Genomic DNA, 18,791 nt, shown 5'->3' on the forward strand with positions numbered 1-18,791 from the left:
AGCCTGTGCCCAGGGTCCCTTGCTGTCCAATATCTCCTCCCATGTCCAGGAGTCCAGAACCCTCTGCTCCTGGTTACCACACTGCTTGGTCCTTTCTTGGTGGGTGATTATGTAACAGCTGTTGGAAGGAGAGGACCAAGGTGTGTCCATATTTATTTAATGATCACATAAATAACAAAAATAACAAATAGAACGACCAAAACAGTTCTGGCTGGTGCAGACACACAACAGAAAACAATCACCCACAACTCTAAATAGGAAAACAGGCACCCTAAGTATGGTTCTCAATCAGAGAGAACGATTGCCAGCTGCCTCTGATTGGGAAGCATACATTGCAATCCTAAGCCTTTTGTTTATAGGTCATACTGTAGGCTATTAGCCTGAGTGAACCAGCCTGATCGTTCCGTTCACCCATCTATTTAATTGCAAACAATGGTGAATGTATCACGTTTCAGGTATGTCCCAGATGCAGACAGTGTTGAAGAAACAAAAGTTTATTTCTAACATAGGGGCTGGCAAACAACAGGTCAAAGGCAGGCAGGGATCAGTAATCCAGAGATTGGTGCAAAGGGTCCAGAATAGGGACGGCAGAAAACAGGAGCAAGAAACAGACTGGAGTAGGGGAACAAATGCTGGTAGGTTTTAAGAACAAAATGAACTGACAACAGACAAACACAGGTATAAATACACAGGGGATAATGGGGAAGATGAGCACACCTGGAGGGGGGTGGAGACTAGCACATAGACCGGTGAAACAGATCAGGGTGTGACAGTAACCCCCCCACACCTGGCATCCTACCTGTGTGCATACCTGGTTGACCGGGATGTCGGCATTGTCCCTGTACAGGATGTCCCTGGCGGAGGCCCAGCACCTCTCCTCTGGGCCATAATCCTCCCAGTCAACCAGATACTGGAACCCCCTGCCCCGAGATCAAACCTTCAGGAGACGCCTCACCGTGTACTGCGGTTGGCTGTCGATGAGACGAGGGAGAGGGGTGGGCCTGGAGACAAGAGACAAAGGGCTGTGAGACATGGGTTTAACTCTAGACCCATGAAAGGCGGGATGTTTCGGAAAGGGTACGGGGCAACAGCAGTGGGGCTAATAACTTTGGAGATGGGAAACGGACCGATAAACCGGGGGGAGAGTTTGCGGGATTCCACCCGGAGGGGCAGATCCGGGTGGACAGCGATACCTTCTGCCCGACATGATACTGGGGAGCCGGGGTCCGGTGGCGATCCACTTGTCGTAGATACCTGGAAGTGGTCTTGAGGAGGGCCGACCGGGCTCTCCTCCAGGTACGACGACAGCTGCGGGCAAACATCTGGGCAGAAGGTATGCCGAGCCCTTCTTCCTGCTCAGGGAAGAGCAGGGGGTGATACCCCAGGGAACATTCAAACGGTGATAGGCCGGTGGAAGAGCAGGGAAGGGTGTTGTGGGCATACTCGACCCACACAAGCTGTTGGCTCCAGGTGGTGGGGTTGGCGGAGAGCAGGCAGTGCAGAGTAGTCTCAAGGTCCTGGTTGTCTCGCACCGACTGGCCATTTGATTGGGATGGAAACCGGAGGACAGGCTGGCCAATGACCCAATGAGGGTGCAGAACACCTTCCAGAACCTGGGGTGAGAACTGAGGACCCCGGTTGGAGACCATGTCGGCTGGCAGTCCATGGGATCCGGAAGATCCGGAGGGTAGCTTGGGGAGAAGAATAAAGTGGGAGGCTTTGGAAAACCGATCCACAACGGTCAGGATGGCGGTGTTGCCATCAGATGGGGGAGACCCGTGACAAAGTCCAGGGAGATGTGAGATCAGGGACGGTGAGGGACAGGCAGAGGTTGGAGGAGACCAGCCGGAGCTTGCCGAGGAGTCTTGTTCTGTGCACAGACCGTCCAAGCGGTGAGAAATGCAGAGACATCGGGAACCATGGTAGGCCACCAAAAGCGTTGTCGCACAAAAGCCAGGATCCAACGGGAGCCCAGGTGGCAGGCAAGCCTGGAGGAATGGGACAACTCCAGGACCACGGAGCGGACAGCGTCAGGCACGAACATCTGGTTATCTGGACCCCTGGGGTAGTAGACGTGGGGCCTCCACCACGAAGTGGCCGGACGGGTCAGGATGAACCAAGATGGGAGCCGTGGTGAAGCAGTGTTTGAGATCCCGAAACGCCCGGTCAGCAGCTGGGGACCACGTGAACGGAACCCTGGGAGAGGTGAGTGCAGACTGGGGGGAAGCCAGGGTGCTGTAGCGACAGCAATTCTCTGTGGGCTTGTATGACTGACAGGCTTCATACTCTGCTTTATGTCTGACTGCTCAGTCACAGCACAAGCTGTAAAGGTCACCCATGTAGTCCCATCAGCCAGATGAAGAGAGTTTTGGCCCTAGCTGCATGCTGCCTTGGGCCATAGGTGGAGTTCTTATAATAGTGAATGACTCCCCCACTATGATTTGCTTTGACATGTGCACTCAAACACTGTGACAAACTGAACTTTCCATGTTCAGCACAGTGAGCTTCGAAAAAGCAAACATAATTACCGTTATATCCTTTACTATATGCAGCACTCATTTCATGCCTGCATCAGCCAATGCTCATTCATGTGAAACGGAAAAGAGGAGAAATGGGAATAGGATTTTACCCTGTCTCACCAGGTGAGGGCAGCACATCATAAGCACTGGTAGGCCCAAGCACTGTTAGTATATATATATATGAAGCGTAACTGCCTTATCCTACTTGCACACATCCTGGTGTAGACAGTCGGGAAAAGACCAAGACCTAAAATTATGAAATGGATACAGTCTGTAAATCTCCTTTAGCTAAGCACCACTTTGTATTTCAAAATGCACAGATTCTGAGGTTCTTGTCAACAAAAAATATGCACAGATAAGAGGCTATTGTATGATCTATTCCATAGGACCATGTGTGATGGTCCAAAAGTCAGTCAACTGTAAATGTTTTAGTGGAAATAACATGTCTGAGTTTATTTTTTACTGGGAGCGTTCATACATACATCCTTACAGACAGAGAGGTAAGTGAGAGTACACTGAGGACGTCCCTGCTCCTGTCTTTGAGATGCTGTATTCATTAATAAAGGATGAGATCATACTTTCAAGCGTGTCCGTGTGAACAGCTGAAGTCTTTCACCCTGTGAAACCTGGACCCCGTGTCGGCCTGTTTATCATCTCACCTTAACTCTTCAGCGGAGGTTCGATCTCAATGGTCTGCAGTGGCTGCTGCCTCTTTTCCATCTGCACTAGGGTTGAAGAACTGGACAGGGAAAGCAAATTCAAGGAGAGGAGACCCTAAACCTGACAGTTTTCATTGTCTTCTATCCTAAACTCACCCTTCCCTCCCTCCCCTTCTCTCCCTGCTGTTATGCCCCCCCACTGGGGGTCTTTCACTCCAGTGACATCATTTGAGAGACACAGACACAAAGGTCTCCTCTCACACACAAACTGACACAAACATGTTTATGTGGCCATGGGGCCCCTTAAGGGCCAGTGTTAGGGATGACACCAGAGCCAGCTGCTCCTGTGCCTTCTATACACCCTCACACACACCTCTCACAAATGCAAGCTAACCCTGAACTGTTTGTGTGTGTAGTGCATGGTGAATGCTCACACACATGGGTTTATCATCCACTTCACTGCAGAGTGAAAGGGACAAAGGAGGCTGTAAAACAATAGCAGATATTGCATTTGTGAAATGACTTAGGGTTGGGTTCGACAAGCAATGGCTCAGATCGGTGGAATAATCCCACTAGACTCTTTCTGTTTTCTGCTTTATTTGCTGCTTGATCCAATCAGGCCTCTCAAGCCCTTTGTGATCTGTACCAATCCTTTCAAGGATACAAAGGGAAATGAGTCATTTTGCTTAATCTGTTTGCCATGCCCCTCTTTCGTTTGTCTCATAACTCTACCGTACCCCTCCTTTTCAGAATCATGTCAGTTCCCATTTATTTCCTGTTGTTTTCGTGTGTGTGTGTGTGTGTGTGTGTGTGTGTGTGTGTGTGTGTGTGTGTGTGTGTGTGTGTGAGAGAGAGAGAGACAGGGTGTGTGTTTGTAATGCTGTGTGTAATAGAGTGTTTTTGCAAGATGGTAATTGATGGCAAGATGGTAAATCAAGAATGCGAAGGAATAGTGCCTGAAACCTGTACGGATTTGTACTGAACTAAACCTCATGGCTCTCCCATACTGTGCAGATTGATGGGTTGAAATACGTTATCTTAAATGAAGGCATCCACGTATTCAAAAATATTGATTCCAATAAAGATAACCAAATGGCAAAACCTGGCCTGCCCTTCAAACAGACTCAACATATTTCCTCCAATAACTAGGTTTACATCCAATTGGCGATAGATTTTCATGTGAATATTCTAAAATCTGCATGAAGAAAATATACACATTTTCCCGTCAGTGGTGTTTCCACCAAACGGACAATAGAGATAACCAAATGGCCAAACCTGGCTTGCCCTTCAAACAGACCCAACATATACCAGTGGTGTTTCCACCAAATGGACAATAGAGATAACCAAATGGCCAAACCTGGCTTGCCCTTCAAACAGACCCAACATATTTGCTTCAGTAGCTGCGTTTCTATCTAATTGGCGATAGATTTTCATGTGAATATTCTAAAATCTGCATCTTCCCACCAGTGGTGTGTTTCCACAAAATGGACATGTTGTGGATATAGCCATTCCTAGTCAATCCCCAAACATTTCTGTAAAAAACCCAAAGATAAAGCCTTGCGTTCCTATTTATTTATTTTTCTGCTGTTGGCGGTAGATTCAGTAGCCCTAGCGCCGGGAAGGCAAAGTGTTCCCATTTTGAACCATTTCATGTGTCTGAAGGTAGAACTTACCAGGCAGGCTCAGAGAGCAAATGAAGTGCGCCTGTAGGCCTACCACTGTCCATTCAGATAGCCCAGATCACCGTGTCTGCACAGTTTCCTCGATCCATAGACTGTAAAAAGAAGCTTTGAATGCACAGCAAAGTTGATCATGTGAGATTTCTTTTCCAACCATGACCAGAGCGAAAGCTGCTGTTTTTATGAGTGAGTTCTTATTTAAGTTGTTATTCAGCACCGTCAACACTTTGTTCAACAGTTTTATAAGCCATACATTTGCGATCTCCCTACTTCCACTCACGCTACAACCAGCACTGCAGCGGCAATGAATGATTATAGCGAAGAGTTGACGAGCTTGCGTTGTTATTATTTGCAGCTTGTGTCTTTTTTAATATCACAGAATATTTTAGTTTCTCTGGTCATAAGTCACACTGCATTATTTCTGCCTTATTTCTGCAATCAGCTGGAAGTTTGTAACCCCTCTTCTCATTTAAGGGAGCGAGAGAGGAGGGACGGCGAGTCAGGTGGGAGGTAGCCTCAAGGCTGCTCCCTCCCTCCCCTCAGACTGACCATCTGTCACGTTCTTTCAAAATCGAACCCAGAAGCAGACCAGGACAAGGAGAGTAGGAAGAAGGTGAGTATTTATTTACAAGTGAATGTGAATGGGTAGATATATCCAGGTGGCGTAGCGGGCAGCGGTAGTGAGTTGATGGGAGTAAATAGGTGGATCCAATGGGGTAGCAGAATCCTCCGACGACCAGGCGGGAATGGGGTAAATGATCCGGGTGAGTAACTGAAGACAGAACAAACGGAGGTAAGTTTAAGGCAAGCAATACGCAAAAAAACAACAAAACAAATTCTATCCAACTTGAGGCTGATACTATGGCACAACATACTGTTCATGGCTAACGATCCGGCAGGGAATGGATGTCAGGTCAGAGCTTTTGAAGGAGAGAGGTGATGATCAGGACAGGTGTGCAGATTACTGATGGGATACAGGTGCGGGTGAACATCGATCTCCCAACAAGCTAATTCGCCGGGCAACCAGACAGGGTGCGTTCCAGGACACCGGAAACACACTCCAGGACAGAAACACAGGCAAACACAGACTCAGGAAGCGGGATTCGTGACACCATCAGATGCAGGCCATCAGTCCAGTAAAAGCTGTGCATCACAAGTAATACAACAATGATCTATTATCAGTGGGATGATGCACCTAAAATGTTGAAATATCATTTCAAAAGGGTCTGAGAAGAACCTCATTGGCAGGGCAATTCAAGTGTAGCCAATATGCGGGTGTAATGTATTGGGCCTATAGCCTACTGCACAAACCTCATTGCTACATGATTGTTTTTAATTGGTTAATGTTGCATAGGCTTACATTTTTTAAGACATGTTTAAAAGAAAATCTGAGTGGTAGCTCTCTGCTCGCATTTTGACTCAGAAAGGGATCTTGACTCAGAAAAGGTTCGGTGACCATTGGTCTACATGATGAGATTATCACGGATGACAATATTTGTAGTTGTCAAACAGCAGTCAAGCATGAATCATCATGTCTCCAGAAAAAGACCCTTGATATTAATTGGAAAGGCACATCAAGATCACAGTGCGCTTTCACCACCCTGTGAAGTTCATCATAACTTATTCCATCTGTAGCCTATTTAACTGCATGGTTTCCCTAGTCATAGTGGGCTATACCCACACTGTATCTGCAAGCTGTTAGTTAGAGCGCATGTGCCAATGCTAAAGTGGGCACACTCCCTATATAACGCAACATTTTTTGTGAGAAAACCTTCAGTTGAGTTGAAAATGCGATGGAAACCCATTTAACTTTATTCTGTACATGGGAATTAAACCACAAATTGCGCACAGCTTTTTATCTGCAACAAGTCAATTTGATGGAAACACATCTCTGGTGGGAAAATGTGCATATTGTTTTGATGTGGATTTAAGAATATTGTATCCTAACGGTTAATTACTATTACATATATCATATAGACCCAAAATATCAATACACTGGCATTACATGTGTCAGTGTCTCTCTCTCTCTCTCTCTCTCTCTCTCTCTCTCTCTCCATCCTACGTCCACTACACTTGCCTGCAGCTGCTGAGCCGTCTGTGCTGCTAAGTCTAGCATAACTGGGCTGGGCCCAGCAAAATCCTAGCCTATAGGGTAACACTTCATTATAAGGGTCCATAATAAACCATGTATAAGTCACTTACAAACCGGCTACTCACCATACTGCAGGAATTCCTACCAATGACATGTCTATCTTTATGTGAGCAATTACACTGGTCACTGAAAACATTTATAATGTGTTCATAAAGTATGAATAGCACTCAATTTAGATTAGGGACTGCAAAAAGACTTTACGAAAGATTAGTAAATGGTTTATTAACAGGGGTTAACTATTAATATATGGTGAACACACAATTTATAAATGCTTGACTCCCGAGTGGTGCAGTGGTCTAAGGCTAATTTGTCACATAAAGCTGTGTCACTAGAGATTCTGGGTTCAAGTCCAGGCTCTGTTGCAGCTGGTCGCGACCGGGAGACCCATGGGGCGGTGCACAATTGGCCCAGCGTCGTCCGGGTTAGGGGAGGGTTTGGTCTGCAGGGATGTCCTTGTCCCATCGCGCACTAGCAACTCCTGTGGTGGGCCGGGCGCAGTGCACACTGACATGGTTGCCAGGTGTACAGTGTTTCCTCCAAGACGTTGTTGCGGCTGGCTTCCGGGTTAAGCGAGCAGTGTGTCAAGAAGCAGTGCGGCTTGGTTGGGTTGCTCGACCTTTGCCTCTCCCGAGTCCGTACGGGAGTTGCAGCGATGAGACAAGACTGTAACTACCAATTGGATACAACAAAATTGGGGAGAAAAAAGGGTAAAATTCTTTATAAATGTTTTTTTACGGACCCTTAAAATAAAGTGTTACCCATCCGGTATTGTATGAATAGACACACAGTGCATTCAGAAAGTATTCGGACGCCTTGACTTATTCCACATTTTGTTACGTTACAGCCTTATTCTAAAATGGATTAAATAAAACATTTTCCTCATAAACACAATACCCCATAATGACAAAGCGAAAACAGGTTTTTAGACATTTTTGCAAATGTATTAAAAATAGAGAACAGAAATAACTTTACATACGTTTTCAGACCCTTTGATATGAGACTCGAAATTGAGCTCAGGTGCATCCTGTTTCCATTGATCATCCTTGTGTAACGGCGTTCTTCGTTTGTAGAAAGAGAGTCAGACCGAAATGCAGCGTAGTGGTTACTCATGTCTTTAATGAACAAAGATCGTGATACATGAAATAAGTTATACATATACAAAAACAACAAACGGAACGTGAAACCTATTACAGCCTATCTGGTGAAACTACACAGAGACAGGAACAATCACCCACAAAATACAAAGCGAAACCAGGCTACCTAAATACGGTTCCCAATCAGAGACAACGAGAATCACCTGACTCTGATTGAGAACCGCCTCAGGCAGCCAAGCCTATACAACACCCCTAATCAGCCGCGATCCCAAATACTACAAACCCCAATACGAAAATACAATATAACATAAACCCATGTCACACCCTGGCCTGACCAAATAATATAACGAAAACACAAAATACAATGACCAAGGCGTGACACCTTGAGATGTTTCTACAACTTGATTGGAGTCCACCTGTGGTAAATTCAAATAATTGGACATGATTTGGAAAGGCACACACCTGTCTATATAAAGTCCCACAGTCGACAGTGCATGTCAGATCAAAAAGCAAGCCATGATGTCGAAGGAACAGTCTGTTTAGCTTCGAGATAGAATTGTGTCGAGGCGCAGATCAGGGGAAGGGTACCAAAACATATTTGCAGCAATGAAGTACCCCAAGAACACAGTGGCCTCCATCATTCTTAAATGGAAGTCTTCCTAGAGCTGGTTGCCCGGCCTAACTGAGCAATCGGGTAGAAGGGCCTTGGTCAGGGAGGTGACCAAGAATCCAATGGTCACTCTGACAGAGCTCTAGAGTTCCTCTATGGAGATGGGAGAACCTTCCAGAATGACAACCAGCTCTGCAGCACTCCTCCAATCAGGCCTTTATGGTAGAGTAGCCAGACGGGAGCCACTCCTCAATAAAAGACACATGGAGTTTTCCAAAAGGCACCTAAGGACTCTCAGACCATGAGAAACAAGATTGGCTGGTCTGATGAAATGTGAATGCCAGCTTCAGGTCTAGAGGAAACCTTGCACCATCCCTAGGGTGAAGCATGGTAATATAATAATAATAATAATAATGGTGGAGGCGGCATCATACTGTGGGTATGTTTTTCAGTGGCAGGTACTGGGAGACTAGTCAGGATCGAGGGAAAGAGTATGGAGCAAAGTATAGAGAGATCTTTGATGAAAACCTGCTCCAGAGCGCTCAGGTCCTCAGACTGGGGTGAAGGTTCATCTTCCAATAGGATAACAACCCTAAGCACACAGCCAAGACAATGCAGGAGTGGCTTCAGGACAGGTCTCCATGTCCTTGAGTTGTCCAGCCAGAGCCCAGACTTGAACCCCATTGAACATCCCTGGAGAGAACTGAAAATAGCTGTGCAGCAACGCTCCCCATCCAACTTGACAGAGCTTGAGATGAACTGCAGAGAAGATAGGGAGAAACTCCCCAAATAGAGCTGTGCCAAGCTTGTAGAGTCACACCCAAGAAGACTCGAAAGTCCATCATACCAGGCAGTGATGCAACCAGTCAGGATGCTCTCAATGTTGCAGCTGTAGAACCTTTTGAGGATCTGAGGACCCATGCCAAATCTTTTTAGTTTCCCGAGGGGGCAATAGGCTTTGTCGTGCCCTCTTTACGACTATCTTGGTGTGTTTGGATCATTCTAGTTTGTTGGTGATGTGCTCCACTACAGCCCCGTTGATGAGAATGGGGGCGTGCTGGGTCGTCCTTTTCCTCTAGTCCACAATCATCTCCTTAGTCTTGGTTACGTTGAGGGATAGGTTGTTATTCTGGCACTACCCAGCCAGGTCTCTGACCTCCTCCCTATAGGCTGTCTCGTCGATGTCGGTGGCAGGCCTACCACTGTTGTGTCGTCGGCAAACTTAACGATGGTGTTGGAGTCATACCTGGCCACGCAGTCATGGGTGAACAGGGATTACAGGAGGGGACTAAGCACGCACCACTGAGGGGCTCCAGTGTTGAGGATCAGCATGGCAGATGTGTTGCTACTTACCCTCACCACCTGGGAGCGGCCCGTCAGGAAGTCCAGGATCCAGTTGCAGAGGGAGGTGTTTAGTCCCAGGATCCTTAGCTTAGTGATGAGCTTTGAGGGCACTATGGTGTTAAACGCTGAGCTGTAGTCAATAAATAGCATTCTCACATAGGGGTTCCTTTTGTCCAGGTGGGAAAGGGCAGTGTGAAGTGCAATAGAGATTGCATCATCTGTGAATCTGTTTGGGCGGTATGCAAATTGGAGTGGGTCTAGGGTTTCTGGGATAATGGAGTTGATGTGAGCCATTACCAGCCTTTCAAAGCTCTTCATGGCTATAGACGTGAGTGCTACGGGTCTGTAGTCACTTAGGCAGGTTGCCTTAGTGTTCTTGGGTACATGGACTATGGTGGTCTGCTTGAAACATGTTGGTTTTACAGACTCAATCAGGGACATGTTGAAAATGTCAGTGAAGACACATGCCAGTTGGTCAGCACATACCCGGAGCACACGTCCTGGTAATCCGTCTAGCCCCGCGGCCTTGTGAATGTTGACCTGTAAGGTCTTACTCATGTCGGCTACTAAGAGCATGATCACACAGTTGTCCAGAACAGCTTGTGCTGTCATGCATGCCTCAGTGTTGCTTGCTTCGAAGCGAGTATAGAAGTGATTTAGCTCATCTGGTAGGCTCGTGTCACTGGGCAGCTCGCGGCTGTGCTTCCCTGTAGTCTGTAATGGTTTGCAAGCCCTGCCATAAAAGATGAGCATTGGAGCCGGTGTAATACGATTTGATCTTAGCCCTGTATTGGCGCTTTGCCTGTTTGATTGTTCGTCAGAGAGCATTGCAGGATTTCTTATAAGCTTGCGGATTAGAGTCCCACACCTTGAAAGCGGCAGCTCTACCCTTTAGCTCAGTGCGAATGTTGCCTTTAATCCATGGCTTCTGGTTGGGGTATGTACATACAGTCAGTGTGGGGACAACGTCCTCGATGCAGTCATTGATAAAGCCAGTGACTGATGTGGTGTACTCCTCAATGCAATCGGAAGAATCCAGGAAAATGTTCCAGTCTGTGATATCAAAACAGTCCTGTAGTTTAGCATCTGCTTCATCTGACCACTTTTTTATAGACCGAGTCACTGGTGCTTCCTGCTTGAATTGTTGCTCATAAGCAGGAATTAATTAGGAGGATAGAATTGTGGTCAGATTTACCAAATGGAGGACGAGGGAGAGCTTTGTATGCGTCTCTGTGTGTGGAGTACATGTTGATAGAAATTAGGTAAAACTGATTTATGTTTCCCTGCATTAAGCAACCCACCACCTGCCAACACCTCTTTCACGCTACTGCTACACTCTGTTCATCATATATGCATAGTCACTTTAACCATACCTAAATGTACATACTACCTCAATTAGGCTGACTAACCGGTGCCTGTATTTAGCCTCGCTACTGTTATAGCATCGCTACTGTATATAGCCTCTCTACTGTTATAGCATCGCTACTGTATATAGCCTCTCTACTGTTATAGCATCGCTACTGTAAATAGCCTCTCTACTGTATATAGCCTCTCTACTGTTATAGCATCGCTACTGTATATAGCCTCTCTACTGTATATAGCCTCTCTACTGTATATAGCCTCTCTACTGTATATAGCCTCTCTACTGTATATAGCATCGCTACTGTATATAGCCTCTCTACTGTATATAGCCTCTCTACTGTTATAGCATCGCTACTGTATATAGCCTCTCTACTGTATATAGCCTCTCTACTGTTATAGCCTCGCTACTGTATATAGCCTCTCTACTGTTATAGCATCGCTACTGTATATAGCCTCTCTACTGTATATAGCCTCTCTACTGTTATAGCCTCTCTACTGTATATAGCCTCTCTACTGTATATAGCCTCTCTACTGTTATAGCATCGCTACTGTATATAGCCTCTCTATTGTTATAGCATCGCTACTGTATATAGCATCGCTACTGTTATTATTCACTGGCTTTTTACTGTTGTTTTTTATTTTGTTACTTGTTCACCTAATACCTATTTTTTTTACTTAAAAATTGCACTGTTGGTTAGGGCCTGTAAGTAAGCATTTCACTTGTATTCGGCGCGCGTGACAAATAAACTTTGATTTGATTTGACTCAAGGCTGTAATCGCTGTCAAAGGTGCTTCAACAAAGTACTGAGTAAAGGGTCTGAATATTTATGTAAATGTGATATATATATATATTTTTTGCTTTGTCATTATGGGGATTGTGTGTGGATTGATCAGGGGAAAAAACAATGGAATCAATTTTAGAATAGGGCTGTAACTTAACAAAATGTGGAAATAGTCAAGGAGTCTGAATACTTTCCCGAATGCACTGTTTATATACTTTTTTTTTTTAATGTAGGAATCATTTTATGAGAACACTAGTGTGTGCAACATGACTGTTTATATAAGTAATAATGGACAGTTGAAACTAGGTTGCTAAATCATGTGGTTGCTATTTAAATTGTACATATTCAAATATTGATATAAAAGTGTGTAAGTGCTTACTGGGGAAACCAAACGGTATGTATGCTATGTGTGTCCCAACCCTGTAAACATTCCAAAGTTGGTTTGAGGTGTCTAGGTCACATGGTCAAGGAGCTATTGCATTTTAGTTGATTTTTGTATAAATATGTATATTTCAAAAACATAGGAATCATTTTACGAGAAAACTAAAGAGTCTGTAACATGCCTCTCTGTTTAAAGAATAATGTACAGCTGAAATAAGGTTGCTCAGTCACATGGTGTAAGAGCTGTTCATATTTTAATATTGTGATCATGCACTTTGTTGGTAGTTCCTAACTAGCTGCATTGACTGTGGCCAGGCTGCCTACACTATTGCTGTGTGATTACGAAACTGTGCTTTGATGAACATCTTTTTTCTTCATAAAACTCAAATCGATCGCAAGCTATTGGTGTTCGATGGTCCGAATGTTTGGCAAATATCGAATCTCAAAGCAACTTTACCACGGTACCGAACCGTTCCCTTTTCATTCCATCACAGCTGTTGTGATTTTTAAAAATACGGTATGATTTGAGTCGCATGAAAACTGTGGATGGAAACGCGGTGACTTCTCCTCCAGTTTGTACTGCAGCAGTCCATGCTGTGTAATAATTGTTGGCAACCATCCAGCTCACAAAAAACTGTCTCCATGGCCATATATTGACAATGGGCGGTACTGTAAGGCTATTTCTTGATATGAATGAAATTAACCAAAGGTTTTGTGATCTAATGAAGCAAAATGGAGTCATTATTAATTATGATATTAAAGATAACAATTATCATTAGATTTTTTTGACCAATTTAATACGTTTATTCAATGTTTTTTTGTGTGACTTTTAATAATTCGTGTTATTAGAATTAGTGTTGAGATTATTTGAGATTCGAGATTATAGTGTTATTATTTTATTTTCACTCACATATTAAAAGTAATATCTGAAGCACTTGGGTCTATGCTTCTTGCATTGACTGATGCGCTCTCTCTCTCTCTCTCTCTCTCTCTCTCTCTCTCTCTCTCTCTCTCTCTCTCTCTCTCTCTCTCTCTCGCGCGCGCTCTATCTCTCTCGCTCTATCTGTCTCTCCCCCCGATTTGATATGTTTATAGGAACTGGAGTCGCGCTACTCTCCGATTGCCAGTTGAAACGCATTAGCGGCTCTCTCCCTTGATTATAAGAAGCGCAGACGGAGAGTCGGGGCGCGCTATGGCCTCTAAAGAGACCACCGCTGCAGGTTTCGTTCAGGTCGGCAGGGAAAACACAGGTAAGCGCAAAACTGCTCTTTTAAATTCACTGTCATGCTCAACACCTGCTGCAGCCTACATACTATATTTCCTGGTCAGAATACAGAGCCTATCGCTGTTGAGAATTCCAATGGTTATTTTATTGTACCTGTCACTCTCTTTTTGACGTTCCATGTTCTCCTGTGTAAACCCACGTCAGGAATGATAACCTGTTATTCCTATCGATCCGAATCGAAATAAACAGGCTACGTTGGGATTGCTTTGGTTCCCGCTGCCTGCTCTGTGTTTACCACAATCATACTTTAAACGGTTATTAAACCTCACTTCTGTCAGTAGCGAGTTGGTTGGATGTGTGTTACTGCAAATGCGTGCCTGCCTGTGCGTGTCTCTGGGTGCTTTGCCTTGGCTTTAATCGTTTTCCTTTCAGCGTGTTCGTGTGTAGGGGTGTTATGTGGAACAATCATTTTGTTTGACGCTTGCATGCATGAGTTTTTGCATTGAGAGGCCCTCTACGCTGAAGAGATGGGCTATAGTGCCCTTAGGGTGTGCAGCGCTCAGCATACCACTGTTTAGTACACACACACACACACACACACACACACACACACACACACACACACACACACACACACACACACACACACACACACACACACACACACACACACACACACACACACACACACACACACACACACACACACACACACACACACACACTAAGAGTTATATTTAAACATGTGACAAGCACGATCACACTCACGTTGGTCACACATGCCAGCACAATGGTAGTGTCTGACATATACACACACACAAACACATTGCACGCACACACACCGACTGACACCATTGGACAGGAGGGTGTTATTAAAAGGGTGTCTCTCGCTGTTAATTATCATGATGGCAAATGAATCCCTTGTTTGTTTGTGGATTTGGCTGTGGTAATGACCAGTCAGAGCTAAAGGTACAGAGAGAGGTTGAAGGGATGTGTGGTGGGCACTCATGGAGAAAGAGCAGTTCCATTAGACAATCAAGGCAGGTTTTTAACTTCGCCAGCAGATCCGACCCGCTTGCTTACAGCTACGCTAGGATTCAGACAGGCTTCCTGTGTCGATGAAGACACGGTGGAGCCGGCACCAGAAATGTCTCAGAAAACGTCCCCCAATCCATCTCTTTCAGAAATGCATCGAGTTTGAGTTTTTTTTTTTTTTTTTACAGGGACAGTGCACATTAATCAACATTGTACTCCGAATTGTCCAGTTATTACAACTGTTACACTGAGAAGATTGAGCGACTGTTCAGCAAGCAGTCGTTCAACCTTGTCAGTGTAACATTTGGGAGTACAATGCATTTTTCATTCCTGGATTGAGGCAGGGTGAAATCAGAAAGAGTGGGAGGTCATGTAAACTGGCACAGCTTAATCCTGACACATTTATTCATTGGTCTGACGAGAGAAAGTCAACACTATTGTGACTAAGCCCTTGCAGAGAAACCACATGATCACTTCATTGGTGTGACATCACAGAGCAAGCGTCAAGGTGGGAGCTCACCCTGTGAAGCACACAGTAAGATAAGTGACATAGATTTTTGTCTGTTTTGATGTTGAGGTTATAAAACTGTCATAAATAATAATCACAAATTGTGATGTAAATGTGCATACTATTAAAAAGTTGGCAATATTTTGTTTACCTTTTTGTACTTCAATCATTTTTGTTGTTGTCGGCTTATAGTACTATATCCTGTAAACATGTTTTTTTGTAGTACTGTTATTGGTACTGTTATTTTAGTGAATTCAGAAAAAGTGGGTTTGTAATCTGTTCAGACATCTATCCAATATATTATCCCAACACATGTTTCCTAATCACACAAAATTGAATTGAATTGTCATTGGAGTACAATCAGGATTATAATCATCGTGTCCCAGTTCATCTAACCTGCTGTCGTAGTCTACCAAACGCAAAACAGAAAATATGGTTTGGACTCGGTGTACACAAATGAGTGTGTCATGCCTCTGTGAATATGATATCAACATGAGTTTTTCTGTGCGATTAGGAAACATCTTGAGGATTTCAGAAGTGTGTTGGGCTAATGTGTTGGATAGATGTTGAAAGAGGTTACAGAAGACGGAAATGCAAAAAAAATGTGTCCCACTCATTCAAAATTCATGCTACGTTTTGCGAAAAATATCTCGCGCTGGCTCCACTATATTTTAATCTACGCAGGAAGCCTGTCCGACCCAAATGAATCTGTAAGCAAATGGGTCGGATCTCCTGGCTAGGTTTTAACTCATCCTCTCCTCTCCCATCTCTCTCTCTCCTTCCTCTCTCTTTCATGGTAGTTCATCATATGCTGTGGCCGGGCCTTCTGTGGTAATGCCGAGTGTTAAGGGCTTTAATTGAGTGGTTTTTAAGCATGAAACACACCGAGAATCTCATTGCCGATAGGTACTGCCGACAGGTACTTATCATAGTGGCAGGCCGTTCCTTTTCTTGCTAGAACAAAAGCGTTATCTGCTGCTTGCCGACCCGGCAGCGACAAAACCTACCAATTCTACTTGTAGAATCGCAATGCTCGTCAGTGGCCAACAACTTGACTTTGAGCCAATCAGAGAGAACGATCCCCGAAGTGGGGGTGCCAAGAGAAAAAGGGAAAAAGAGGGGATTTTCATCTACAGTTGAACCAGTCACACTTCATATGCAATGTAGACTATGGGATGGTACAAAAAATACAATACAAAATATTTCAAAATATGTGGACAACCCTTCAAATTAGTGGATTCGGCTATTTCAGCCATAAAATCGAGCACACAGCCATGCAATCTCCATAGAAAAATTGGCAGTAGAATGGCCTTACTGAAGAGCTCAGTGACTTTCAATGTGGCACTGATATAGGTTCCAAATTGCCTCTAGAAGCAACGCCAGAACAATAACTATTCGTCGGTAGCTTCATGAAATGGGTTTCCATGGCCGAGCAGCTGCACACAAGCCTAAGATCACAATGCGCAGTGCCAAGAGTCGGCTGGAGTGGTGTAAAGCTTGCTTGCCACTGGACTCTGTAGTGATGAATCCTGCTTCCCCCTCTAGCAGTCTGACGGACTAATCTGGGTTTGATGGATGCTAGGAGAATGCTACCTGCCCCAATGCATAGTCCCAACCATAAAGTTTGGAGGAGGAGGAATACTGATCTGGGGCTGTTTTTCATGGTTCGGACTCCTTAGTTTCAGTGAAGGGAAATCTTAATGCTACAGCATACAATGACATTCTAGACGATTCTGTGCTTCCAAGTTTGTGGCAACAGTTTGGTGAAGGCCCTTTCCTGTTTCAGCATGACAATGCCCGCATGCACAAAGCGAGGTCCATACAGAAATGGTTTGTCGAGATCGGTGTGGAAGAACTTGACTGGCCTGCACAGAGCCCTCAACCCCACAAACACATTTGAGATGAATTAGAACGCCGACTGCGAGCCAGGCCTAATCGGCCAATATCAGTGCCCAACCTCACTAATGCTAAGTCACCGCAGCAATGTTCCAACATCTAGTGGAAAGCTTTCCCAGAAGAGTGGAGTCTGTCATAGCAGCAAAGGGGGGACCAACTCCATATTAATGCACATGATTTTGGAATGAGATGTTCGATGAGCAGGTGTCCACATACTTTGGTCATGTAGTGTAGCTAGCCAAGTGCAAGCTAGTCAAGCTAGCGAAGACACGATGCACACAACACTAAATACTTCCTACTAGCTAACCACAATAGCTAGTATTGATATTATAATACAATTGCAATGGGTTAGCTAGTTTCTGTGAATCAGCTGCCTGTGTTAGCAGCTGAATTAGTGCAGTGTCCATAGCTAGCTAGCTATTTTTTGCTAGTTAGCAAATGTGCTAATGTTAGCTAGCTAGCTAAACATTTGGCTATGGGCTGGCACTGGCATAATGGGATTTTTAATTTTTAAAAACCAACCATAATTTAACCAGATAGGCCAGTTGAGAACAAGTTCTCAGTTACAACTGGGACCTGGCCAAGATAAAGCAAAGTAGTGCGATGAAAACAACACAGAGTTACACATGGGACAAACAAATGTCCAGTCAATAACACAATAGAAAAATCTGTATACAGTGTGTGCAAATGAAGTAAGGAGGTAAGGCAATAAATAGGCCAATAGTGGTGAAGTAATTACAATTTAGCGATTTACACTGGAGTGATATATGTGCAGATGAGGATGTGCAAGTAGAAATAATGGTGTGCAAAAGAGCAGAAAAACCTAAACAAATATGGGGATGAGGTAGGTAGTTGGTTGGATGGGCTGTTTACACAGGTAAAATATTACCTGCTGGAGTGTGTGCTACGGGTGGGTGTTGCTATGGTGACCAGTGAGCTGAGATAAGGCAGAGCTTTATGGGAGGATATTTTGTAAATTACGAATCGCCGAAGTCAAGGATCGGTAGGATAGTCAGTTTTGCGAGGGTATGTTTGGCAGCATTTTAAAATGTTATTTCACCTTTATTTAACCAGGTAGGCCAGTTGAGAACAAGTTCTCATTTACAGCTGCGACCTGGTCAAGATAAAGCAAAACAGTGCGACACAAACAACAACACGGAGTTACACATGGAATAAACAAACATACAGTCAATAACACAATAGAAAAAAGTATATATACAGTGTGTGCAAATGAGGTAAGATAAGGGATATAAGGCAATAAATAGGCCATAGTTGCAAAATAATTACAATATAGCAATTTAGCAATTAAACACTGGAGTGATAGATGTGCAGAAGATGAATGTGCAAGTAGAGATACTGGGGTGCAAAGGAGAAAAAAAAATATATAACAGTATGGGGATGAGGTAGTTGGATGGGCTATTTACAGATGAGAGCTGGTGCTTAAAGTTAGTGAGAGAGATATGAGTCTCCAGCTTCAGTGATTTTTGCAGTTCGTTCCAGTCATTGGCAGCAGAGAATTGGATGGGAAGGCGGCCAAAGGAGGAA

At 44.4% G+C, this 18,791-nt stretch overlaps 1 protein-coding gene across 5 annotated transcripts in view; it reads left to right on the forward strand.

Annotated features, from left to right (window-relative positions):
* Nucleotides 1-5,446: 5,446 nt before the first annotated feature.
* LOC118395252 (capping protein, Arp2/3 and myosin-I linker protein 3-like) overlaps nucleotides 5,447-18,791 on the forward strand; it is a 53,506-nt gene continuing 40,161 nt past the window's right edge. For 3 of the 5 annotated variants that reach the window (XM_052464165.1, XM_052464169.1, XM_052464167.1), the window contains exons 1-2: nucleotides 5,461-5,650; nucleotides 13,678-13,832. In XM_052464165.1, coding sequence (XP_052320125.1) covers nucleotides 13,775-13,832 — 58 coding nt within the window. In that variant the 5' untranslated portion in view covers nucleotides 5,461-5,650; nucleotides 13,678-13,774. Of the gene's footprint in view, nucleotides 5,651-13,677; nucleotides 13,833-18,791 lie in introns of all 5 variants that reach the window. The other 2 variants (XM_052464166.1, XM_052464168.1) reach the window with 2 other exon arrangements.

The sequence above is a fragment of the Oncorhynchus keta genome, chromosome 15, assembly GCF_023373465.1.
Source record: "Oncorhynchus keta strain PuntledgeMale-10-30-2019 chromosome 15, Oket_V2, whole genome shotgun sequence".
In the NCBI taxonomy this organism is placed as follows: Eukaryota; Metazoa; Chordata; class Actinopteri; order Salmoniformes; family Salmonidae; genus Oncorhynchus; species Oncorhynchus keta.